Raw genomic sequence first — 26780 nt, 5'->3', positions numbered from 1 at the left:
AGTGAACTTAATACGACTGTTATTATTATTATTATCACTACCGCTGCTACTATTGTAGTGAACAAAACGCCAGTTGGGGACAATCGAATATATTTAAGCAAAAATTACAGACTATCTCATTAAATTCTGATAACCATACAGTAAACAGTAGTTAATTTGCGAAATAACAATTAATAGTCTCAATCTTAACTGTTCCTTCTGTAAATATCAGTTCACCTTCTCTCATTTCATTGTTCATGCATTTTCCTACAGATCGCGCTTTATTTCAGTTCTTTCCTTATCGATCTTCTATCAAAATACATTCTATGTCTAACCATCACCATATACTACTTATATGGATATAAGTAGATCACACTACACTACTGTTCCTCATGTTATGTAATTCACTTACCAAATAGTAATCTATCTATTCAATTATGAGTAATATTGTTTCTATGTATCAGAGAAATAGTAATGTAATTTGATTGTCTAGACTAAAAAAAAGTAATAACTACTACAGGGTTCGAATCTAAAACCCATGAGTCATCTATTAGGGTAATCACCATGTACTACTATTTTTGTTAATCATAACAATAAACAAAAATAAATAAATAAATTTGAAAACTTGAAAAAAACAAACAAACGGGAGAAAACACAAAGACGGGGAAACCTTTATAACCTTATGTATATATAGAATGATTGATTGATCATTCCTTAAAATATTGATTTTTTTTTATTGATTTCAATCATTCAATGATATTGATTTATAAATATATTAGAATTCTGTTGAATATCATCATTTAAGGATTTATTTTATTATTTTTTTTGTATTACCATTATTGATAATCAATTAATAATCAATCAATAATAAGTTTAATTTTTTTTTTCTTTTAATTAAGGGATCTAATCCAAAATCAATAATGATACATATATATTATTTAATATTTATATGGAATGAGATGAATAAATAAAATATATTACTCTTTTAATCTTCACTAATCTTCTTTGTTTCTATGGATAAAAAAAAGGATAATGATCCATTTTATGATTCAAGGAAATGTATCACAGTTGTTTCTATGTACGTATATAGGTGTGTGTGTGTGTGTATGTGTAAGTGTATATGTCCATTGTTAAATGTTCAATATTATTATTGTTATGTAAACTATTTTTGAATTAATGCAATATGTAGAAGAATTTGACTAGCTATTAATGGATTACGATAAGCTAATAAACCATTACGATTACAACATTTAGAAAGATTGATTGAATTAAGGGTCTATAAAAAAAGGAGAGGAGAAAAGAAAATAAGGGATGAACAAAAAGGGGTGGAGATTTTAAGAGAGAGAGAAAGTTAAAAATAAGAAATGATGACATTATGATTTACATTACGAACTGAGTTTAGTTAAACAACTGTTGAAAACTAATGATGATTGAGTGACTGGATCACTTAAGCAGTATGAATCCATACCTTTACTAGTGATCGAACTAAGTACCTTCATGTCTTATAGCATTAATTCACTTGATATGATTTTGAGATGGTGGAGAAGATTTGTAGCTCAGGTGAATGATTTTGATGGAGTTTTGTTCTCTGAGTTGGATGGTTTGGTCGTGGGACTTTCATAGTCCTTCTGAACGACACCAAATAATTTTTAGAAGCTTGGCACTCAGGTCAATCAGTAATAAACAAGCACATTGAAATCAATCCAATTTATCAATCAATCAGGAAAATTATGCAAAAACATAGGAACAAAAATCAAACCAATGGGAGATACAAACAAAACAAAGAAGTAAAGAATGACAGATTTAAGGTTAACAAGAACTAATCAACATCGAGTTGCACAGGACAAGCTGTGAATTACATGTGGAGAAAGTCGAACACTTCTACTCGATGGTTGTGCTGATGATGTCGTTCAAAAGGACGATGAAAGCTTCACGACCAAACCATCCAGCTCAAAGAACAAAACTCCATCAAAATTAATTCACCTCCAAAGTTTTACATTTCTGGCTCCAATGAATTTGTAATATTGTGTAACTATCTTACAATATCATTAGTGGGTTCCAACCATATATACAATATGAATGAACTACTATCATCAATGCTTCTCAATAGAACTCCGAGAATTACTTCACGTAGCTATTCACCTATGAGCAGATGATTTTGTTAGTGCAAGCTGTTCTGCAGAAACAGCTTCCACTAACAAATATTATTCAGAAATTCAGTAATTAGACTGTTTTATGCCAGTTAATATATTTGAAAGTGAAAATTTTTTTTGGGAAATATACAACGTAAATTTGGTAAAAGGTATCAGTGACTGTTTTTTTGTATCTTGATACCTTGGGTAAACTTTACTAAACTAAGTAGTTTAATGAATGTCGACATGAGATAGGTAATAATAACTATTGTTTGCATTTATATTTGATTTATGATACTGGCAACATGTCCTATAATCTCATGAAAGAGGCAATTATCGAAGCCATATATGTGAGACAGTTATTATTACTCAATAATACATAGAGTCTACAAATATTTGGCTACTAGTCTCTTCAGGGCTATATAAGGATAGGTAATCAATATTAAAATTCCAACCGGTAGCTTTTTTAGAGTTACTGCCGATCCCAAGCCCGGGTAAAGGAGGAGGGTTTGGGCATGGGGTTAGCGACCTCATCCCGTAGAAAAAACTAACTCGCTAAAAAAACTGCTAACCAGAAAAAATGAGTAATCAATATGAAACAATTAGTATGAATTTAATTAAGTGGCTAGTGCTGGAATCCTGGACGTGCGTTTCGTCCTATTCGGGACTCGTCAACTGGATGTACTTGTATCCCAATGCACAAGCAAGTGGCTATCAGGACTCAGTAGCTGAGTAGATAACACGATGGCATTTGAGGCGAACGGTACTGAGTTCGAATCCCAGAGTGAACATCAACTCTGAGATGCAGGTACATCCAGCTAATGAGTCCCGAATAAGACGAAAGGTGTGTCAAACTGGATTCCACTACTAGCTACCCTCAATCTTTGCTTAAAAAGAAAACAATAATAATGACCATAATCAAAAACAAACAATCGCTTACTCGATTCTCTTCGGATGATTTCAATATATTATATTGTATTTGATATTTATGTAAATCATTTAATATTAATTGTATGATTATATCTAAATTATTTGAATGATTTTGTAATAATAATTTAATAGAATTTAATATAGATTTTAATTGAATAACACCTCCACCTAATGAATTGATGATTGTATGAGGTCCACATGTATCCCATACAAATGTATTTGGCTATATATATGAAGGTAATAAATAAATAAATAAGAGAATTATAACAACAGTTTTTGTATTATACACAAATGAAATAATTAAGGGTTCAATAGAATATTATATAGTTGAGATCATGAGTCAATTGGATCTACACAACCATGGAAAACCTGGAAGCACTGAACGGCTGTTTCGTCCTATTATGGGACTCCTCATCAGTGTGCATTCACGATCCCGCCTCACTAGATTCAAAATCAGGATCTGTCAGTCTCATGCCAGAGCACTTAACCGATAAACCACTGAGCCGGCTGGAATCCAACGGTGTTAATGTCTATTTTCAACCAATCCACGAATATAGTGAAAAACTAAACATACCTATATCACATTTATAGTGTAAGAAGTGGAAACATTAGAATGGTTGAATCTCTGCTTAATCTAGATTTCATACTGGTTTATACTTATCAGTAAGAGATATATCTTCAGTCTTACGAAAGTTAATTTACCTTGGATCGTAGATACGCACTGCTGAGGAGTCCCATAGTAGGATGAAACGGCCGTCAAGTGCTTCCAGGTTTTTCATAGTGGTCTAGCTTCAATTGATTCATGATCTCAACTATATAAAATTACTAGAATCTCCACGAAACCCCCTTCTGATTACTTTGTATTGTTCGATTATTTATTTTAAATATCTCAATCATACAAGAGATTAATCTAGAACTGAATAACTAAGTAGTAACATCTCTGACTTACTGGGGCTTTGGGAGCAAGAAGGAATATTGGTTATCTGAAAACTATGAAGATATGTTACTATAAAAGATCAACTAGCACAAAATATAGATCTAATCTTCTGTCAATTGCTTCCACTTATCTTATATCAAAACATAATACAAGTGATGGAGGTTTTTACTGTAACTAGTTGCTACTTAGTGACCGGTCCCTATGCACCTAGAGATATTATTGAGCTACTCAAACCAAAGTGGATGGGATAGGATTTGAACTTATATACCTATGAATGAAAACCCAATGTTTGCAGTCACTTAACTCAGATGATGTGATGAAACAAATCACCTCTACAGATCTAGAGATTAAGAGTTCGTGTGCGCGACCGCAGGTCCTGGGTTCGAGCCCCACGTGCTGAATCGTGGATGCACACTGCTGAGGAGTCCAATACTGAGACGAAACGGAAGTTCAGTACTTCCAGGTTTTCAACGGTAATCTAACATTAGTCGATTCATAATCTCAATCAAAATTAACTCTGAATAATAACATGAGATGGAATTAAAATGAAAGATTTTATAGTAAAGACTATTAGATGAAAACTATCAGCGGATATGTTTTCTTAATTACTAAGAATCTGAAAATGGAAAAAATTCACTTGGTCTTAAGTATTGTCTGGGTATACTTAAACTAAATAAATCAAACTTGAGAACATTATTTGAAGAATCCAATACGTGATAGATTATAAGATCTACTAGTTGCATTTTAAGTACGACACAATTCTGTTAGAAAAGAAGTCAATGTTTTGAACTTCAATCAATTCTCAATGTAATACGACAATGACAACGTCTCACTGCTAATTAATGAATGAACTATCTACTAAGTTGACCTCATAGTTCACTACTACACATTAAAACTTCATAGAATTTTTTCTAAAAGTGAGGTTATCATCGCTGTTTATTCGTTGAGAGTAATCGTTCAAAAACAATCCCGCTAATTCTTCACTCATATCCTTGAAGCACAGTGTATATCTAATACTAACATGTATTACATATGCCTAACTACCATCTATCTCGATGTTTGATGACAAGTGGTATAGAAGTTACTTTGAAGGAAACTAGAGGTGGAGAAAACAGAACATCCTATCACTACATGAAATCCTTAACTGATGAGCTGAGACGTATTTGTAAGTGAGGACCAAAAGATTATCGTAACCAGTGGTTCGAGATGTTGAGTAACATGGTTTATAATCAGTCACCAGTGGACAGATAGATTTTGTATTTGTCTTCTTTTAGGTCTTAAAAAATATTTTGTAATTTCTAATATATAAATCAATGCTTTCTTGTTAAATTACATTGTCTATGCTTAATCTTATTTATAACCACTAACGCTGTGACTACTTCTACTACTCTGGAATTCGTTACACATTAATGTCAGGTTCTACTTCTCTAGTCACTAACCAACTAATTGATTATTTTAGGGTATTACTGTCAAAGATAAGAGTACTTACTTACTTACTTACGCCTGTTACTCCCAATGGAGCATAGGCCGCTGACCAGCATTCTCCAACCCACTCTGTCCTGGGCTTCCTTTTCTAGTTCTACCCAGTTCTTGTTCATTATTCTCATGTCTGTCTCCACTTCTCGGCGTAATGTGTTCTTTGGTCTCCCTCTTCTCCTTTGACCTTCAGGATTCCATGTGAGGGCTTGTCTTGTGACGCAATCAGGTGATTTCCTCAAGGTGTACCCAATCCACTTCCAGCGCTTCTTCCTGATTTCTTCCTCTGCTGGAATCTGGTTTGTTCTCTCCCACAGTAACTTGTTGCTGATAGTGTCTGGCCATCGGATCCGAAGTATCTTGCGTAGACAGCTGTTAATAAACACTTGTATCTTCTGGATAATGGCTTTCGTAGTTCTCTACGTCTCTGCCCCATACAGAAGAACTGTCTTGATATTTGTATTGAAAATTCTAACCTTGGTGTTGGTTGACAATTGTTTTGAGATCCAGATGTTTTTCAGCTGTAGGTATGCTGCTCTTGCTTTGCCGATCCGCGCCCTCACATCTGCATCTGATCCACCGTGTTCATCAATGATGCTGCCCAGATATGTAAAGATTTCCACATCCTCCAAAGCTTCTCCGTCAAGTGTAATTGGATTGGTGCATATTGTATTGTATCGGAGAGTCTTGCTTTTCCCTTTGTTTATATTGAGACCTACTGCTGCTGAGGCTGCTGCTACACTGGTCGTTTTCTCCTGCATTTGTTGTTGCGTTTGTGATAGAAGAGCCAGATCATCCGCGAAGTCTAAATCGTCAAGCTGCATCCTGCCTGTCCACTGTATCCCGTGCATTCCTCCAGATGTTGACGTCTTCATGATCCAGTCGATCACCAGGAGAAAGAGAAAGGGTGAGAGTAGGCAACCTTGCCTAACACCGGTCTTTACCTCGAACGAGTCGGTGAGTTGTCCTCCGTGGACGATTTGGCAGTTTAGTCCATCATAGGAGTTCCGTATGATGTTGACTATCTTCTCAGGCACGCCGTAGTGTCGAAGAAGCTTCCATAGTGTCGTCCTGTCCACGCTATCAAATGCCTTCTCGTAGTCGATGAAGTTGATGTACAGTGATGAATTCCATTCGATTGATTGTTCCACAATGATCCGTAGAGTTGCGATTTGATCTGTGCACGATCTATCCTTACGAAATCCAGCTTGTTGATCTCGAAGTTGAGCGTCCACGGAATCCTTCATCCTGTTTAACAATACCCTGTTGAAGACTTTTCCTGGTATTGAGAGGAGAGTGATGCTCCTGTAGTTGTCGCACTTGCTCAGATCGCCTTTCTCTGGTATCTTGATGAGAAGTCCTTCTTTCCAGTCTGTTGGTACATGTTCTTCGTCCCAAATCTTACTGAAGAGGATGTGGAGTATCTTGGCAGTTGCTGTTACATTTGCTTTCAGTGCCTCTGCCGGGATGTTGTCTGGTCCCGCTGCTTTGCCACTCTTGATTTGTCTAATGGCCATGCTGATCTCTTCAATTGTTGGTGGGCCAATATCGATTGGGAGGTCTGTGGGTGCTGCTTCGATGTTGGGTGGGTTCAGTGGAGCTGGTCGATTCAAGAGTTCCTTGAAGTGTTCTACCCACCTGTTTCGTTGTTCTTCAATATCGTTGATTACTTTGCCTTCCTTGTTTTTCACTGGTCTTTCTGGTTGACGGTAATTTCCAGCAAGTTTCTTTGTTGTATCATACAGTTGTCTCATGTTTCCCTCTCTTGCAGCCTTTTCCGCTGTCATCGCTAAATCTTCCACATATTTACGTTTGTCGGTCCTGATGCTCCTCTTCACTTGCTTGTTTGCCTCTGTGTATTCGGCTTGTGCCTTGGCTTTTTCTGCTCTTGTTCGGCTGATATTGATTGCTACCTTCTTGTTCCTCCTTGCTTCAATTTTATCCAGTGTACCAACAGTGATCCATTCCTTGTGATGGTGCTTCTTTTGGCCCAGAACCTCCTGACATATTGAAACGATTGCCTCCTTGATACCTTTCCAGTTGCTCTCTATGGTGGTTCCCTCTCCATTGAGTAGATCATGAAAGGCCTCGAACCTGTTGCTGAGGGCTATGTTGAATTCGTTGAGTTTGTCAGCATCTCGAAGAAAGGCCGTGTTAAACTTTTGTGATGTTGTCCGCGCCATTGTCCAGTGCTTCTTGAGTTTTAGTTTCATCTTGGCGACCAGCAAATGATGATCGGATGCTATATCAGCTCCTCTTCTGGTTCTCACATCCTCCATCGTCCTCCTGAACTTTTTGTTGATGCAGACATGGTCGATTTGATTTTGTGTAGTGTGATCCGGTGAAATCCAAGTGGCTTTGTGTATGTTTTTGTGTGGGAATATGGTGCCACCTATGACCAGTTTATTGAAGGCACATAGGTTTGCAAATCTCTCACCGTTTTCGTTCCTTCCTCCCAGTCCATGTTGTCCCATGACGTCTTCGTATCCAGTGTTGTCCTTTCCAACCTTGGCATTGAAATCTCCCATTAGAATGGTCAGGTCCTTGGTTGGGCACTTCTCGAAGATTGACTGCAGCCTATCGTAGAATTGGTTTTTAGCGTCTTCATCGTAGTCGTTGGTCGGCGCATAGCATTGGATGATGTTCATTGTAATGCCCTCTCTCTTTGTTTTGAAGGAGGCTTTGATGATCCTCGGTCCATGAGATTCCCATCCTATAAGTGCATTTTGTGCTTTTCTAGACAGCATCAGTGCCACTCCTTGTGTATGTGGGGCATTTTCTTCTTCATGACCGGAGTATAACAGAAGTTCCCCTGAAGACAGTCGTTGTTGTCCAACCTGCGTCCAATGTGTTTCACTGATTCCAAGCACTTCCAGGTTGTATTTCCTCATTTCCGCAGAAATTTGGAAGACTCTGCCGGTCTCCCACATTGTCCGGACATTCCATGTACCTATAAAAAATTGTCGCTCTGGTTGTAAGAAGGTGCATCGGCCTCATGACTTCCGAAGGAACTCGGCTTTCATCATGAGACGTCATTTTTCCTTCTACTCCCAGGGCAGAGTTTGAATGGTTTGAATGATTTTTTCTGGTTAGCGTTTTTTTAGCGAGTTGATTTTCTACGGGATGGGGTCGCTAACCCCATGCCCAACCCTCCTCCTTTGTGTGGGCTTGGGACCGGCAGTAGCCCCTGGAGGAGCTACAGGCGGAGTTCAAAGATAAGAGTAAATTATAAAAAAAATATGATTAGAATTACTTACTTCCATTAAAATAAATGCATCCACTTCATCTAATATTACACATAATTGCTTAAAACCAGCTCCGGATGATGACAAAAAAACAACGTTGACTAAATCTTGATTAGCATCTTTATAGTCTAAACAATAATAATAATAATAATGATAATAAGTGGGAATAATATAAATGAAAACAACAAAACAAGGGAAAAGAAAGAAACAAATGGTATAAGGAAATATGAACATTGAACTGATATGAGGATGTAATAGAACATTGTAAGCAAAGATGGATAGTGGCTAGTAGTGGTATCCAGGATGCACATTTCGTCCTATTCGGGATTCGTCAGCTGGATTTACCTGCATCTCAGAGTTGATGTCCACTCTGCGACTCGAACCCAGTACCTTTCCCTTCAAACGCCATCGCGTTATCCAATTGGTCAGTCTCTAATGCTTGTGAATTAAGACTATATAGAGGCAATACACACAGTATGCACATATGCCAATTAGAGACTGACCAGTTTCAGTCCTAACACATCGATGGGAAGATTCAAACAAACAATACAAATGAATGTAATAGAACAGTTTGAACGTTGGGTTATTCATTACAAATAATATCCATAAAAGATTGTGTAACTTTTTCAGCAATTAGAGAAACTGGTGATCCCATAGCCACATCTGTTTATCTGTATAAGTCTCCTTGAAAACTAAAAAAATGTGAGACGTAAGCATAGATCTACAGTTTTAGTAATATCTGAGGAACTTAATGAGTATCGTTGGTTTAGTTCAGTTTCAGAATTTAAGAGATTATATACAATATCTAAAGTCTTCCTAACAGAAACATTGGTAAACAAAGAGTGAATATAAAAACTTAACATCAGTTCATTTTCTACCATGTGAATAGTAATGATGATGTTGAATTCACTAGAATTTTTTATCCCTAACTTTATTTTGCTTTCATATTACTTACTTACTTACGCCTGTTACTCCCAATCCAGTATAGGCCGCCGACCAGCATTCTCCAACCCACTCTGTCCTCTCCATTCCTTTCTAGTTCTATCCAATTTTTGTCCATTCTTCTCATGTCTGTCTCCACTTCTCGGTGTAATGTGTTCTTCGTTCTTCCTCTTCTCCTTTGGCCTTGAGGATTCCATGTGAGGGCTTGTCTTGTGACGCAATCAGGTGATTTCCTCAAAGTGTGCCCAATCCACTTCCAGCGCTTCTTCCTGATTTCTTCCTCCACTGGATGGAATCTGGTTTGTTCTCTCCCACAGTAACTTGTTGCTGATGCTGATAGTGTCTGGACAACAGATCCGAAGTATCTTGCGTAGACAACTGTTAATAAACACCTGTATCTTCTGGATTATGGCTTTCGTAGTTCTCTACGTCTCTGCCCCATACGGTAGAACTGTCTTGATATTTGTATTAAAAATTCTGATCTTGGTGTTGGTTGACAATTGTTTTGAGATCCAGATGTTTTTCAGTTGTAAATATGCTGCTCTTGCCTTGCCGATCCGCGCCCTCACATCTGCATCTGATCCACCGTGTTCATCAATAATGCTGCCCACTTACGTAAATGTTTCCACATCCTCCAAAGCTTCTCCGTCAAGTGTAGTTTCATTGGTGTATGTTGTTGCTTTCATAAGGTTTAAGAATATTAGCTAGGTATTTAAAAAGATTGAACGTAGGTGGATTTATACAATCAACCACTGGTCATAATGGGATATCTGTCTTATAAATTTTTGGTAGCCTATAAAATCTACAAGGGCTACAGTTTTTTTTGGTTATGGAGAGAACCATAGAGAAGGTCCTAGTTTACATTTTAGAGTCTGTAGCATCAGAGGTGATATGTAGTCAATGGAATTTTCGCTCTTACCAGAAATCCAATCACACATACATACAACCGTTATCTTAATACGTCTCTATACACCAGATGTCTCATACCCACTTTAGGAAATTCTTACTTTTAATATTTTTAATATGATAAGATGACCTGTTTAGCATATAATGGACTGGAGAACCATGTACCTAGATATATTCGATAATTTTAATGTTTGATGATATTTCCATGAAAATGCTTGAACCAATTTGCTTCACTGTCATACATTAACTCAGTGCCCAACTCCTATGAAACTATTCGTTCAAATTTAGCCATAAGTTCTTATAGATGATGAAGCAATTAAAGACCAACTATTATCATTGTTTCATCCATTTAAAATGAATCTCATATTGATCATCTGATTCCTAAATGTAAAAGCAATTCGAAATATGATACATACATGTAAGTGTCCACATGATATTCATGATTAACATAATCATCATTATGAATATTTTAATTTAAGTTAATTAAAGATATATATTCATTTATTATCTTATCTATATTGAGTTAGATAAGTAAATCAGCTGATATAGATATTTAACATGTATCCATTCAAATGTAAGTTAGAGGATATTCACATCTTTCTGTACTGAATAATTTACAATTGACTTGATACATTGAGTTCTCATCGATGTGTTAGGACTGAAACTGGTCAGTCTCTAATTGGCATATGTGCATACTGTGTGTATTGCCTCGATATTGCCTTAATTCACAAGCATTGTAAGCAACGATGGATAGTGACTAGCATTGGAATCCAGGATGGGAAGATTCAAACAAACAATACGAAATGAATTTAAACTTCACCCCATTGCACAAGCAAGTGGCTATCAGGACTCAGTGGCCGAGTGAATAGTGCGATGGCGTTTGAAGCGAAAGGTACTGGGTTCGAGTCCCAGAGTGAACATCGACTCTGAGATGCAGGTATATTCAGCTGAGAAGTCCCAAGTAGGACGAAACGCGCGTCGTGGATTCCACTGCTAGTCACCATCCATCTTTGCTTACAACACAATACTGTTTACTTGAATTGATCATTTATGTGAAAATGTTTAGAAAATCTGAGATTCTATTTCATAATTAACTTGTTCAATATAAGATTTGAATGAGTTTAGTTTTATTCCATGTACAGTGGTCAATGTACAATGTTCATGAGTAATAATTTAAGAAGAGACAATAATTTAGTGTTTTATAGTTTCTAATTTTATTTTAGCTGACACCAATTCATTATGACCATTGTTATCAGAATAGGGGTTTGTGGAGATTGTAGTAATTCTAATAGTTGGATTCATGAATCGATCTGAACTAAACCACCAGTAAAAACCTGCAACTACTGGACGGCCGTTTCGTCCCAGTATGGGACTCCTCAGTTGTGCACACCCACGATCCCGTAAGTGAGACTCGAAGCCATAACCTTCGGTCTCGTACGATAACGTTTAACCTTTAGACCACTGAGTCATTAATTTCAATCTAAACATTTTGATGGAGTTTTGTTCTTTGAGCTGGATGGCTGGTCGTGGAGCTTCCATCGTCCTTCCGAACGACATCATCAGCATAAACTTCAGGCGCTGATGATGTCTTTCAGAAGAATGATAAAAGTTCCACGACCAAACCATCCAGCTCAGAGAACAAAAACTCCATCAAAATCACCCACCTGAGCTTCAAATCTTCTCCACCATCTAAACATTTATTTATCTTCTTACTACTGAGCTGTTTTATTGAGAAAACTATCTGTTTCAATAATGGATCGTCTTGATGATAAAACGTTTTCTTTTACTTGAACGAAATAACATATAACATAATTCCTAAAAATGACCTACGAGCTACAGAAACATGAATAATTTTTCAGATACAAATAATGAGGACAATTTTCGATAGAAGAGTTTTTATTTTTAGAATTGATTTAAATATTAATTATTTTCGAGTTTTCTATACCCTTTACCCCCCCCCCCACCCGCCTCAAAAAAAGGTAAATTGACTTAATGAATTGATAAAGGCAAATGAAAAAAAAAACCCATGAACTTTTCACTAGATATTTGTTTAATCCTTAATTCGAATTGTATTTTATTAAACATAATATCATTATTATTAGTCAATAAGATAAATGATTAGAAGATTATTAGAAACATGAGTATTTATATATGATCAATGGATCTTATATGCTGTAATTTATCAATGTTATATTATGTTTACATTATCAACAATAAATGAATCTGTAGATTGTATTCATCAAAATCTAAATATCTCACTGAATGTGCTGATTTCATGAAAACATTTAGCCATTGACCACAAACTGGCATTTCTCGATTGTATGGTTGAACGTAGATATAATAATAGGAATTTAAAACTAAATGTTTTCATGAAATCAACACATTCAGAGAGATGTTTAGATTTTGATTCGGCTCATGCATTATGTACCTAAATCACGGCTGTTAAAAATTTGATTAACAGAAGTCTTAAGCTTGTTACAGATAAGAAAGACCAACAATCTGAATTGAATAAGATTTTGTTTACACTTAGAGATAACAACTACCCAAAGGAGTTTTTAAAGAAGATTATTAGAAATGAAAGAAAAGCTAAACTAGAATGTGTGCAGAAAGATTGGAAGTCTACTGTAGTCATCCCATACCGTAGTGAAACATCGGAAGAAATCAAGCGGATTCTAAACAAGCATGATATAAGAGTGTATTTTCGGACATGTGATACTATAAGATCGTCATTGGTGAAAGTTAAGGATAGGTTGTCAAAGGAAGAACAACAAAATATTGTCTATGAGATCCATTGTCATGATTGTAATGCAGCTTAAGTGGGAGAAACATCCAGACAATTGAATGTAAGGTTGAAGGAACACAAACAGTGTTTAAAAAATGTTCCAACAACTTCGGTTGACATAAGGAAACTTGAGAATAAATCTGCAATAGCGTTACATGCATTAGAAACAGGACGCAGGATTAATTTTGAAGGGGCCGAAATACTTCAGAAAGGTTTCAACACTCATAAAGAAAGATTGACAGCAGAAGCGCTGATTATATATGGGCGAATAAGAACAGCCTAAACAGAAAGGATGGTATTCAGGTAGCTACCATTTGGCAAATATTCATCAACAAGTAATTTGACCTTTTCTTCCTTTATTCAACCTGTTTATTTAATTCACATGAATCGTTATTCTGACTGAAATCAATATGAGTTATGTTTAGCATTACAATTATGTACTTGATGATTCTCATTTTGTTTGCAATTTCAATGAATCAGAAACAATTTTTCAACCTTCATTTTTGCACTTTTATTCTTATTTTTAATTCACATAGAAACATATCAACACTGAATATCATTCATTAATAACTCATCTTACACATACATACATACACACACACACACACAATTCATCCAGTCTCCTTCAATTCACATCGTTGAATTTTTCACTTCATTCTCATTCAACTGACTCATATTATCCTGTTTACAAAAATTCGACATCCAAATATGATTGGATTAAAAAGTATTAGAGATTTTGATGATATGATAGTTAAAGAAAAACATTATATATTTCTTTTGATGATTTTGATTTTGATTATTTCCCTGAAAAAGTCCAGACAAGTTAGCTGGACGAAACGTTGGAATTATTTATATTTCAATCGCTAAGACTATTTCAAATATAATTTTTTCACATATAATGAATTCTCTATACTCGGAGCCTAATTTTTGTCAAACTATTAGTTCTAACCTTGACGAATATTCGTATAAATTTAAATAAATTAATCAATAATATTAAGTATAAAAACTTCGCCTGTAGCTCCTCCGTGGGGCTACTCCCGCCCTCAACCCTGGATAAAAGAGGAGGGTTTGGCATAGGGTTATCGATCCCATCCTGTAGAAAAAAACGCTAACCAGAAAAAAAATTTAAGTAATAAACTTACTATGAAATAAATTAGTTAAACGACTAAATTCTACAGAACTACAAGCAAGTTTTAATATTGGTTTTTCTTCATTATATACTTGATCTGGACATAGAATATCAAAAAAATGATCTGGAAAATGTAGATATTTCGGTATGTTTAAATTGTCTAAATGATTTAATAAAGTTCTAGTAGAACAATTATTTGAAGATCTAGTAATAGATGAAGAATCCGTGGAATCAATAAAATTGAAACCCCAAAATATTCGTCCATAATTATAGAATGAACTAAATCAAAAAAATTAGAGAGAGAGTGAAAAAGATGAAAAATTAAAGTGAATTTAAGTAATATTATATACATTGAGATCAATTAAATAGTGTCTTAAAACGATCAATTTTGATTTGATCCTAAGTTGAATAAATTCATTTAGTATTGATTGTTTGAATCTTCCCATCGATGTGTTAGGACTGCAACTGGTCAGTCTCTAATTGGCATATGTGCATACTGTGTGTATTGCCTCGATATAGTCTTAATTCACAAGCATGGTAAGTAAACATGAATAGTGGCTAGTAGTGGAATCCAGTTTGACGCGAGTTTCGTCCTATTTGGGACTGGTCAGCTGGATGTACCTGCATTTGAATAGTTTACGAAGTTGTCTGTTACAAAATAAGTTAAATGAAATCCGACTCATTGGTATAAAAGTAACATGTTCACTGAAAATAACCTTAAAGTTTTGAGTATTGTGCCCATAATTTTAAAAAGTTCAGAATGGAAATTATATTTAAATCAAGTTAATTCTAAGAAATCATTACTGCAAGAACTAATGGCGACAATACAACTTATGGACGACCTTTGAACGAATCTTAAGTGACTTTGAGAAATGTTAGCCAATCAGTGAACAGTCAGTATAGAGTAAAAATATATTATACAAAACCAAAGAATTAAAGTGGATACACTTCTTCTATATGGTCCAAAGGCTTGTCAAGGTTAGAAAAAGGTTCATAGGTTCCAAAATCGTAATTCATAAGTAGAGAAACTCATCCATTATGGCTCCATAATAGTTGGTCTCTGGAGCCATGATAAAGTCACAGAAACCCTCTCAGCCTCGACCACATAGCTTCATTATTGTTTGTGTGTACTCCGGTTGTGTAAGTTTACCATTTTTATTATAGATATGTCCCTACAATACTCATGCTACTGCACAGCTGAAGCTTCAGTAACATCTGCGGTTATTGCAGCCAATGTTACTGGTACTTTTATTATACAGTTTGAGGCAATTATTATAACATGCCTTAGTCTCAATCTGGATCGAGCGATAAGGGTTCCTATTCTAGCAAACGTCTTCCCTCAACATATATTACATCGACGGACAACATCACGGTAGTCTGCGTAAGGTCTACAAGTCATCTAATACTCGTAATTACAAATACAGCAACTTTTTAGTAAATATCATTACCAAGTTTTGATTTGATAATTTTGAATAAATTGAGCATTGGGTGGATTGTTATAAATAAATAATATATTTGTAATATCCCAATGAGTAGAAAAATTAGATTTTCTGACGTTTCGTGACTCAGTGTAAGCCACTTCTTCAGAGAATAAATAACCAAATTAACAATAATCCAAGTTTAAATAGTACAACGGAACAATCCAAGAATAATTAGGTGATCAATCAAAAACAGGTCTGAATAAATCAATGTCATGTCATTTCATTGCGGTCAACCAGTCTAATATTATTTACAATTTCACACCATTACATTACAAATTAACTTTATCCTTTGTCATTACAAAGGTCACACATTTTTCATCATTTACAGTGGACACATACAAACAAAAATTACATACATGTCACTTATGAATCACCTTTACAACTTTTTAGTAGTTTCATTTAATTTAGCCTCTGAATTGTCAAGTCTTCTCTAAAATTCTCTGTGAACCGACCGTACATGAGCATCAGGTACTCAAATAGGCGCCATGACCTTGAAATCCCTCAAACGCTTCTGATTGACTCGTCCATAAATTATAGTCTCACCGAACTAACTAATTGACAACTAATAATGTTTGTAAATGCTATGTTACGTGATCGGAGTTATTCGACACAGTTTTCGTGCTAATCAGCAGTCGCCAGCAAAGTATACCTGCAATCTTCAGGAAGATGATGCCTATTGTGAGGCTCGAACTCACGTCACTTACTTTTAAAATTTGAGACGTTATCACTCAAGTATTCTAACGGTGACTGATTTCCTGAATGTTATCTGCTGACTATCTTCAAACAATTAATAAACGGAGATAATTTCTAGTTGTTGACATAGGAACTAACCGACTCAAAAATAATAGTATGCTAATGAACAAAGTCTTCATAAACGTTAAATAACAGTTATATTAAAAAAAAGGGAAGACATATCATTACACATATTACCAATCATTAACAAATAAAGAGAATACATTACCAATCATTTGAACTCATTCATTATTTAAGGTCAGTGAGTAAAATAGTATCATCAATAGACTACTAGAGTTATTGGTGATAAATCTGATTACAAAATGAAATTTATTTTAGGATAATTATTATTAAAATCATTTTACATATCATACTAGAACAAAGTAGCTATGAAGTTTTAATTAGTAGCTGTGGATGAAACAAAGAAATTGTGAGGATGGTCCACAGGTGAAGTCAAGGAAGCTCTAAGAAGCCCAGAAGGAGCCGGACATATTCCGTCCAATCAGCCTTGGGAAGAATATTCTAGAATCACTACGTGTAGCTTCCCTATTGGACAATGCTGATAACCCCCTGTGTGCTATAATGATGATTTCGTTTCTATTAAAAACTATAAATACCTGACAATTGTGTGCCATAATCGACACTGTTTGGAATAACATTCCTTCTACTTGTCTTCTGTCTTATGATTTGTGACTTGGGAGGGTTCTAGCGTTCGAGTGCTCAAGTATTATGCGATAGACTAAGAAATCTAAGTTCGCAATATAACAGAAATGAACTACAATTAAAGTACAGTATACAATCTATTAGTATAAGGATTTCCGTAGTTGTTCAATTCGAGTTAAAGGTATTCAGTGACCATACGTGATTGAATACTAGCTGTTGATGAGGATAATATACTGGTAGAGTTAAAATTCATTGATGTGTAGTTGAGACAATATGGGGAAAGTTATCTAATTATATCTGAAAGAGTTACCATTTCCCCGTAGTTGATATGAAAGACCTTACTTGTTTAGACGTTATTGGTATACGTGCATCCTGAAAATCAATATTAAAGTACACACACATCCAGCTGATGAATCTCGAACAGGATTAAAGGAGCCTACTAGATTTCACTGCTACCCATGATCCATCTGTTTCATTTAAATTATATCATAATCGATTTATCAGTGTGATATATATATATATATATATATATATACCTGCATCTCAGAGTTGATGTTCACTCTGGGACTCGAACCCAGTACCTTTCGCTTCAAACGCCATCGCATCCCATTGCACAAGCAAGTGGCTATCAGGACTCAGTAGCTGAGTGAATAACGCGATGGCGTTTGAAGCGAACAGTACTGGGTTCAAGTCCCAGTCAACCAGTCAGTCAGCTACAACGTAGGACCAGGCACATTTATGCATCGGTCCAAGTTGTCATACCTCATTAGCACAAGATGAATACCGGATTCATAGAAGTAGTTAATTTAGTGGTGGTAGTATATAAAAAAAAGATTGTATATGAGAATATAGAACAGTAAGAAAGGCAGATATGAAGCAATTATAATCTCAAGGTTTAAGGGAAGATAAATAGTATATACACATACGCCATTGTGATTGAACCTGAGCCATGTCACACAGAGTCTCCAACCTTTGGTTACGATAGTCATGCAGACCCCAACCAAGTAGTCTGTATCTACCAACATGGTTCAGACTAGAAGTTAGTGACTTCAAGCACTGATGCCACGTTTTGGTTTGGCTACCTCTAACTCTCTTCCAACCATCCCCAATACTAGTCAGCATAGGGCGTCGTAGGAATCGGTGTTCAGGCATACGTAACACATGGCCCAACCATCTCAGTCGATGAAGATTCATCACCTCATCAACTAATTTACAATCATTCCCTAATACCCTGTGTGTAACCTCACTATTACTTACCCGGTGATCCCAATCGAGTCCCACCGCTAGCCACTATCCATCTTTGTTGCAACAAATTTCTATCTAATCTATACCCAATTGGCTTAAAATTGATTACTGCAACCAATAATTTAATAATCATGAATAAATCAAATAGTAACACATAATAATCATTATGATAAATCTTACTTTATTCCATCATTTAACGTATCATTATTATTATTATTATTGAGATAAAATGGTTGATTGATAACACCAATTAATGGTAAACCCGTAGAACAATCAAATAAACCTAATAAAATGGTAACATTGATTAGGCTACCATGATAGAAACGAATGAGACTAGTTGGATTTTCAAAAAAATTATGAATTTGATTCACATTTTCTGCTTCTGTACCAGATAAGATAGTAGATGAAGTATTAGGTGGGTTAAAATGAAATTTATCAAATTGACCTTGAGCATAATCAGCTGTTGAGTCTATAAAAAATGGGAAAAAGTATAATAATAAAAAACAATAAGAACAATAATGGGGGCGGATTTGCATATATATAGCAAATAATTCTCTTTGAACATAGTACACAACAATACTGTCATGCACTGACCAATCGCCTTTGGCAAATCAGGCAACAAGAAAGTTATGAGAACACCATCAGGGTATACGATAGGCTAAGCAATAAAAAGATATCAATGAATGTACTGTTGTATTCTATTTATTAAAGTTAGTTAGTTTCATCAACTGTATTGAAAAAGTTGAAATATGAACTCTGATTAGATTTATGAATGGAAAAAGTTATAATGAAGACAAATCAATAGAATATTGCAAAAAAAATCGTTGGAATACTTCTAAGATGCACAAAGTTTGAGCCACCGTTCACTACTTGTCTTCAGTGAGTTGATATTTCACAACAGACCTGGTTGAACTCCACTGGTCACTGCTTCCCACTAGAACTCAAGGAAATATCTCTTGAAGTCAGTTACTAGTGAGCATATGATTATAATCAGAAGGGGTTGAGGTTAGACATTAACACCGTTGGATTCCGGCCGGATCAGTGGTTTATCGGTTAAGTGCTATGACGCGAGACTAGTAGGTCCTGGTTTCGAATCTCGTGAGGCGAGGTCGTGGATGCGCACTGCTGAGGAGTCCCACAATAGGACGAAACAGCCGTCCAGTGCTTCCAGGCTTTCCATGGTTGTGTAGCTTCAATTGACTCATGATTTCAAATATGAAAATAATGAAATCTCCACAAAACCCCTTCTGACTTCTAAGATTTATTGACCCATCTGTCGGATTTAAGCTTAATATTCTAATATGAATCTTTTTTAGTATTACTGTTAGGAGATGAGTGACGAATAGCTTCTTTTTTTCTAAGCCATCCATCGTTTGTTATTCATTCATCTTTTAAATTATACTTCAAATAAAATATGTATTCTGTCAAGGAAAGGTTCATTTAAGAAAAATTGAATACAAAGTATGGCACATAATTTTGATCAGAAGGGGTTTTATTGTGGATATTTCACTATTTTCATGGTTGAAATCATGAGTCAATTGAAGCTAGACCACCATGGAAAACCTGGAAGCACTGGACGGCCGTTTCGTCCTATTATGGGTATCGAATATGAACTATCGTGTTATTAAACTTCCAGACTAAATATCTATCAGTATTTGTTAGCGTCATTACATTCGTCGGGGATTACTTCAGTATAGTCAATGTCACAAGTTATTTGATTACTGTTATTGAGAAAAGATGGATTATGGGTATAAGTGAAATATGGAATGAACATTTTATTCTTAATTCCACTGTTGATCGGAATTCATTTATCGTAAATAAAGTTTATGATTACAATTGATTGATCACTGGGTGGTGATCAATGTCATGTGTACTAAGTCCTTCTTAGTGCTGATCTAATGCTATCGATCAAGTTGCAATGTGGCCACTAGTCTAGGTAGCTCGACACTGAGTGCACTATGTTGAGATAAGATTAAATAAATGTTGTTCCGTAAATTTCTTCAATGAATGTATTTCCGTGATGTATTTCATCTACTCTACTCCATTTATCGACGTCTAGACATCTGAGTTCATTCTTTTTTTCACGTTTTATAAAAAAAATCGATTCTTAAATATGTACCGTTGTAAAGTTTTAGTAGATAAGACATATGATTTTTTTATGAACGGTAGAGTAAGAATAGACGTATTGACTGCTCGTTAAGTAGAAGCGTGCATGGAAAGAGCTCCTTTGTTTGCCAATACACACCATTCTAGTTACCCTTTCATCCGCTAGATGTTTTATAAGCAGAGAAAAAAGATATCTGATGATATCATAAAGGAGTTGAAGTTTAATAATAACTCTGACAGAGATCGGTTATACAGGAATTTTTTAAGAGAAGCATATTTATCTGGGGAAAATAAGCTGGGGATAATGACCACTCAAAGGAAACCTCTATTCTTAAAACTAAAATTCAACGGGGATGTGGCTAGCGATTTCCTGTATGATAGATTAACGAGGGAAGCTAATAGGACATTCTACGCAGCCAACCTTGCGTTGACATTTTCATGTAGACCAGTGATATCTAATCAAACGAAGGGTAAGTTACCTAAGTTTGCCTTTTCACTGTGAATCCACAAATTCAGCTTGTTCCTAGGGAGGTAAATATATTAGGCATACCACTACACGACTTAACTAACAAATAAGTGAACACCTCCCAGCTTGGTTTGGAAAGAGTCAGATAAAAAAGATACACAGCTCTATCTCGGCACACCTAATTGACAGTAGTTATATGGTAGATAAAAGTGAACTGTTTCGTGTGTTCTATCGTATACCTTCATCATTACCCAATGGATTTTGATTCTATCTCCTACATACAACAGAAGCTATAGAGATCAGAACCTAAAACCCTAATTTATGTGTTCAGAAAAAAATTCATGACTAACCTATCGCTTCCTGGGTCGGATACGACTTAATAAACGGTTTTATTGATTTTTTCATATCCCATATTTGTTTGTCATTGTTTACCTCTTTTCGCTTATATTATTCGCTATCTATTTATTTACTCATTTTTTATAATGTAATTTTAACGTTTTATGATTATTGTTATAAGTTTGTTTATTCAAGTTTGACCTACATTCTATATTGAGTTGTTGCCTAGAAATGTTGTTATGTTGTTATTCTTATTGTTATAATTATTTTCATAGTTGAAATCATGAGTCAATTGAAGCTACACAACCATGGAAAATCTGGAAGCACTGGACGGCCATTTCGTCCTATTATGGGACTCCTCAGCAGTGCGCATCCGCAATCCCGCACTTGCGAGATTCGAAACCCAGGACCTACCAGTCTCGTGCCAGAGCCCTTAACCGATAGACCACTGATCCGGCCGGAATCCAACGGTGTTAATGTCTAACTCCAACTGATTAACGAAGCTGAGCAACCGTTCACCAATTGTCTTCAGTGAGTTCCTATCTCACAACAGACGTGGTTTATTATTATTATTATTATCATTCTTATTATCATTATTATTATTATTATTATCATTATTAGCTTTATTCAACATTATATTTTTGGTAAAATATAGAATTCTCAGCACAAAGTACTTCAACAAGTTTCCGTTTCTTACTTCTTCGTCCTTCCTAACGATAAATATTGAGTGATCGCCAGTTAGAACTTAGCAGCCCAGTCAATCGACATCTGGATAATGTACATTCTTCTCGCTGCATATTGCCAGCAACCACGATATCTCTGATTAAGCCTTCAGTAACCTTTACAGCGAAAGGTCTAACACTTTTCAGAAACGCACCTGAATAAGTTGTGCAATTAATAGGCATAATGATGTATTAAAACAAACAAAATTAGATAACTTGTTGAAATATCTAGATAACAGGAACTGGTAGCTCAGATATTTAAACAGGCCGCCAATGTTTGAACTCCACTGGTTACTGCTTCTCACTAGAACTCCTGGATGTACTTCTCGAAGTCAGTCACTAGTGAGCATATGATTATATCAATTATCAGAAGGGGTTTTGTGGAGATTTAGTATTTTCATAGTTGGATGCCGGCCGGATCAGTGATCTATCGGTTAAGGGCTCTGGCTTGAGATCGGTAGGTCCTGGGTTCGAATCTCGCAAGTGCGGGATCGTGGATGCGCACTGCCGAGGAGTCCCATAATAGGACGAAACGGCCGTCCAGTGCTTCCAGATTTTCCATGGTTGTGTAGCTTCAATCGACTCACGCTTTCAACTATGAAAATACTAAATCTCCACAAAACCCCTTCTGATAATATTAATATAATTGTTTTGCTAATAAACAACCCAGCTACTCCTATTGCTTAGTATTCTTATACAATGACACTCGACAAGACCCCAAAATCAGAACACGTTAAACAGGAACGACATTTTATTCAAAATAACAAGGGTAGGTGAACAACAATCAATCGCTAGAAAAACGTTCATATATTTATAGTATATTCATAAGAATCTTCTAGATGCTTGTCCAATAATCTGCCAGAGCTAATTGGTTAAGAGTTAGTCAATCAGTGTGCGCCGTCACGATCATGCACATAATGTGTCTTAATCCGGTTTATTTCCCACTAACACTTATCATTACTACTAGTACATCTATCTTCTTGTTATCAATTTGTATTGTTTACCTTTAAATTTTAGTTATCCAATCTATTTCATTGTGATCATTGATACATAAATTGTCTTGATTGGTTGAATACTTTTATAAAAACATTCATGTATATAGGAATAAAGTTGAATGACAATCTAATTGAAAACAGTCTAATTTTCACAGTGGGAATCATTGACATTTAAAGAATATTGTGTTTCATTATATGAATATTAAGGTTATTTTTCAATTGGAGAGAGAGTAATCATTAAGATATTTATCAGTACGAATGAATATTGATACTGAATAAACCTTCATTACAGAGAGTGTTGTCGTACTGTGGTGTAGTCTACTTATATCCTCATAAGTAGTATATGATGATGGTCAGACATAGAATGTATTTTGGCAGAAGATTGACAAGAAAAGAACTGAAATGAAGCCCAATTGGTATGAAAGTGCATAAACAATGAAATCAGAGAAGATGGATTGATATTTACAAAAGAAACAATGAAGATTGAGACAATTGATTGTTATTTCGAAACTTAACTGTTTACTGTATGGTTATCAGAATTTAGTGAGATAGTCTGTAATTTGTGCTTAAATACATTCGATTGTCCCCACTTGTGTTCTTGTTCACTACAGTACTATGAATGATTATTCTTACTCAACATATGTACAAGTCATTAACGTAATGATTACGATGATAGATGCTCAAAATATTGGTCACTGATCAAAAATTGTATTTACTCAAGTTAGTTTAGGCAACTGAACACTGTTATATACCTTCAGATCTTAAAAAAATTATCATTTAAAGCTTACTACTTTATACTATATTTTGTTGAAATTCGAGTTTAGTGTATTCCATCAAATCATTAGCCAAGCTCTCAAAGACATATTTTTTATTTATAATATTGATAGCAAAAGAATCTATGATAGAAATCTCATCCTACCTGACCTCTATAGACAATAACACAGTTGGATGCCGGCTCAGTGGTCTATTGGTTAAGTGCTATGGCGCGAGACCGGTAGGTCCTGGGTTCGAATCCCGCGAGGCGGGATCGTGGATGAGCATTGCTGAGGAGTCCCACAATAGGACGAAACGGTCGTCCAGTGCTTCCAGGTTTTCCATGGTGTTCTAGCTCCAATTGACTAATGATCTTAACTATATAAAATTACTTCAATCTCCACAAAACCCCCTTGTGATAATAATTTCTATAACCTTGATATTATCTTTATCCTAGTCCATTTTTTATGTTTCTAATGAAAAGAGAGGCAATATTTTTGAACTACAAAAACCTTTGATCTATAGCAATTAACAGTTGATTAACTATTCGTTAGAGTAAAAGCAATAAGTTGATTAGTGGATTAAAATGATGGTACATATTATTTCGATATATCTATCATCATCATCATCATCCAAATCATCCAAATCATCATCATCATCATGTGCTTACAACCTGCAATGTTTCAAAGTAAAAATAATGACTGAACACTAAAGCACTTAGATAGATGAAGTAGGTTCAAAGTATCAATATGATGTAGCAAGAATCCAAGTAATTTTCCTATATTATTTTCCCTTTATACGTTTATTTGGATCAAGAAAATCAAGATTTGTAGAATGAAATGGATTTATCACACTGGTTCATGGAATCTTATCAGCGGGTTGTAAATAGCCTGAAGTAATATTCACAATAAAGATCTGACGGAATTTAGTTAATGAAATAGTGATGGATGTTCAAAACAATAATAAGAGGAAGAAGACATAAAAGTATGGTGAAGATTGACGTATACTGAAGAAGAAAATTACTAGTCATACAAAATAAAGGAGATGAGGTTATGATTACTAGTAGTCACAGTGACTGACTACATAAATAATTGATATTTAGTTTATTTTAGTTCAGATGATATTAGATAGTTCAAAGTAAGTGACAAAACCCTGTATGACCTAGGTTTCGTGTTATCTGGCATTTGTCAGCAAGGTGTAGCCGGAGTCAGTGGGGAACTGATGCTCTATATGGGGGATTGAATTCATATATTCAGCTTGATACTCTGACACGTTACCATAGTGGTACTTGGGTTACTCTAATTCTTTATTTCTTTCGGATTTTTGTAGATCATGATAATATGAGTCGATATTAACATCGAACCAAGTTCATTGATAACTTTTGATGTCCACATATTATAGACTGTAAACAGATGATAAGAAACATGATAAAGTGAAACAAACCGTTATAGTTTTCTACCTATCGAACCGTTATTATTTCCCTTTTCAAGTTAGTAACACGAAGATGTGTTTATTCAACAAATAAGTTTTGTAAAATGCGCAATTTAAAAATCCCGGAGAAATAAACATAAACAATACTAAACTATTTAGAATGTTTGGTATTTGGATAGCTGTAGAATTCAAGACACACATCTCACCTTATTTTGGACTTGGCCTAAAGTACCTACACCCCAGCATTAATGTTTGCGCCCTCAAATGCCCTGGTACGGCCGAGAGTGGGGAGAGTCCGTTCTCCCTCTCCAAATGCTCTCACATGGCCACGCGTATATAGCCTCTGCCAGGGAAGTCCTAATCATTGCCTTCTCGTGGCATTATTGTTATTTACGAAATTGAGAGGACGAAAAGCGAATGTCCGGCGCTTTACCAGGGTTGGTGGACACGGATTCTCCACCTAGGGGAGTTGGAAAACACTGTCTCCAAACCAATGGTGCACATGGGCTGACTCCAGGATCCTGAAGGAACAAATGGCATATGAACAAATCGTTGGTGACCGGCTACCATGGGACTGTATCTCCTCACGATACTCTACTGCCTTGTGGGTCAAACCTTTTTGCCAAAGGCTCTGGGTGTGGTCCCCTAAGAAAACCACCTGTTTCAGTTTAGGCACCTGGGCAGTACCACAGCGCTCACACAAATCAAATGAGATTTGTGTGGCACATATATACCCGGTGCTCCTTTGTACCAATATTTATATGTTCAAATAGATAAATTAATTAATTAATGTTTGCAAACTCTTACTAAAAGTGGACTTTTCATGAAAACTTTATAGAAACAGTAAAGTAATTGTAATCACACATACCTATTGGATCAATCCATACACCAAATGCTTCAATATCACAATATTTTGTATCAGTTATTTTCAATAGTGAATTACAACTGGAGATCAAATTTTCCCAAATATTATGCACTGGAAATTGTGTTTGAAATGATTCTAGCGGTTGAAAACAAATTTCACTTAATTGATTTGCAAAATCTAAATCGTTGCCTAAAACATCAACTGAAAGGTTTAAGAGAAAAAAAAGAATACAATTATGGTCATAAATTTTGGTAAACATTGTTATGTATATGATGTAAATAACCATTAACAGTGACTAGCGTAAATTCATTTAGTATTGTTCGACTAATTCATCGCTCCGATGCGTCAAGACAAAATCATGGAAACAACCGTGACACAACTCGAAATATTACTATTCAGCAGCATACAACAAACAATACAAAACATTTGGATGGACAGTGGTATAATTAGACTAACTTTCTTGAATGTATTGTATTGTTTGAAACTCACTACACTTACTTTCGTTAGCCGGGACATTTTGCTTATTA

The 26780-nt window shown here is 35.4% G+C and overlaps 1 protein-coding gene and 2 non-coding genes across 3 annotated transcripts in view; 1 reads left to right on the top strand and 2 right to left on the bottom strand.

Moving 5' to 3' along the window:
- Positions 1-1141: 1141 nt before the first annotated feature.
- Smp_017520 (hypothetical protein) overlaps positions 1142-26780 on the bottom strand; it is a gene marked incomplete at both ends in the record, with an annotated part of 33786 nt that continues 8147 nt past the window's right edge. Inside the window, 5 exons of the mRNA XM_018791296.1 lie at positions 1142-1255; positions 8712-8827; positions 14514-14737; positions 18760-19048; positions 26257-26454. Coding sequence (XP_018645510.1) covers positions 1142-1255; positions 8712-8827; positions 14514-14737; positions 18760-19048; positions 26257-26454 — 941 coding nt within the window. The remainder of the gene's footprint in view (positions 1256-8711; positions 8828-14513; positions 14738-18759; positions 19049-26256; positions 26455-26780) is intronic.
- Smp_tRNA_01969_Pseudo_TTG.1.1 lies at positions 17889-17957 on the bottom strand. The gene has a single exon. It is a non-coding gene (tRNA).
- Positions 26626-26692, top strand: Smp_tRNA_00937_Gln_TTG.1.1. Its single transcript has one exon. It is a non-coding gene (tRNA).

This window comes from Schistosoma mansoni (genome assembly GCF_000237925.1).
Source record: "Schistosoma mansoni, WGS project CABG00000000 data, chromosome 3 unplaced supercontig 0105, strain Puerto Rico, whole genome shotgun sequence".
Classification (NCBI taxonomy): domain Eukaryota; kingdom Metazoa; phylum Platyhelminthes; class Trematoda; order Strigeidida; family Schistosomatidae; genus Schistosoma; species Schistosoma mansoni.
This window is presented reverse-complemented; position numbering and strand designations above follow the sequence as displayed.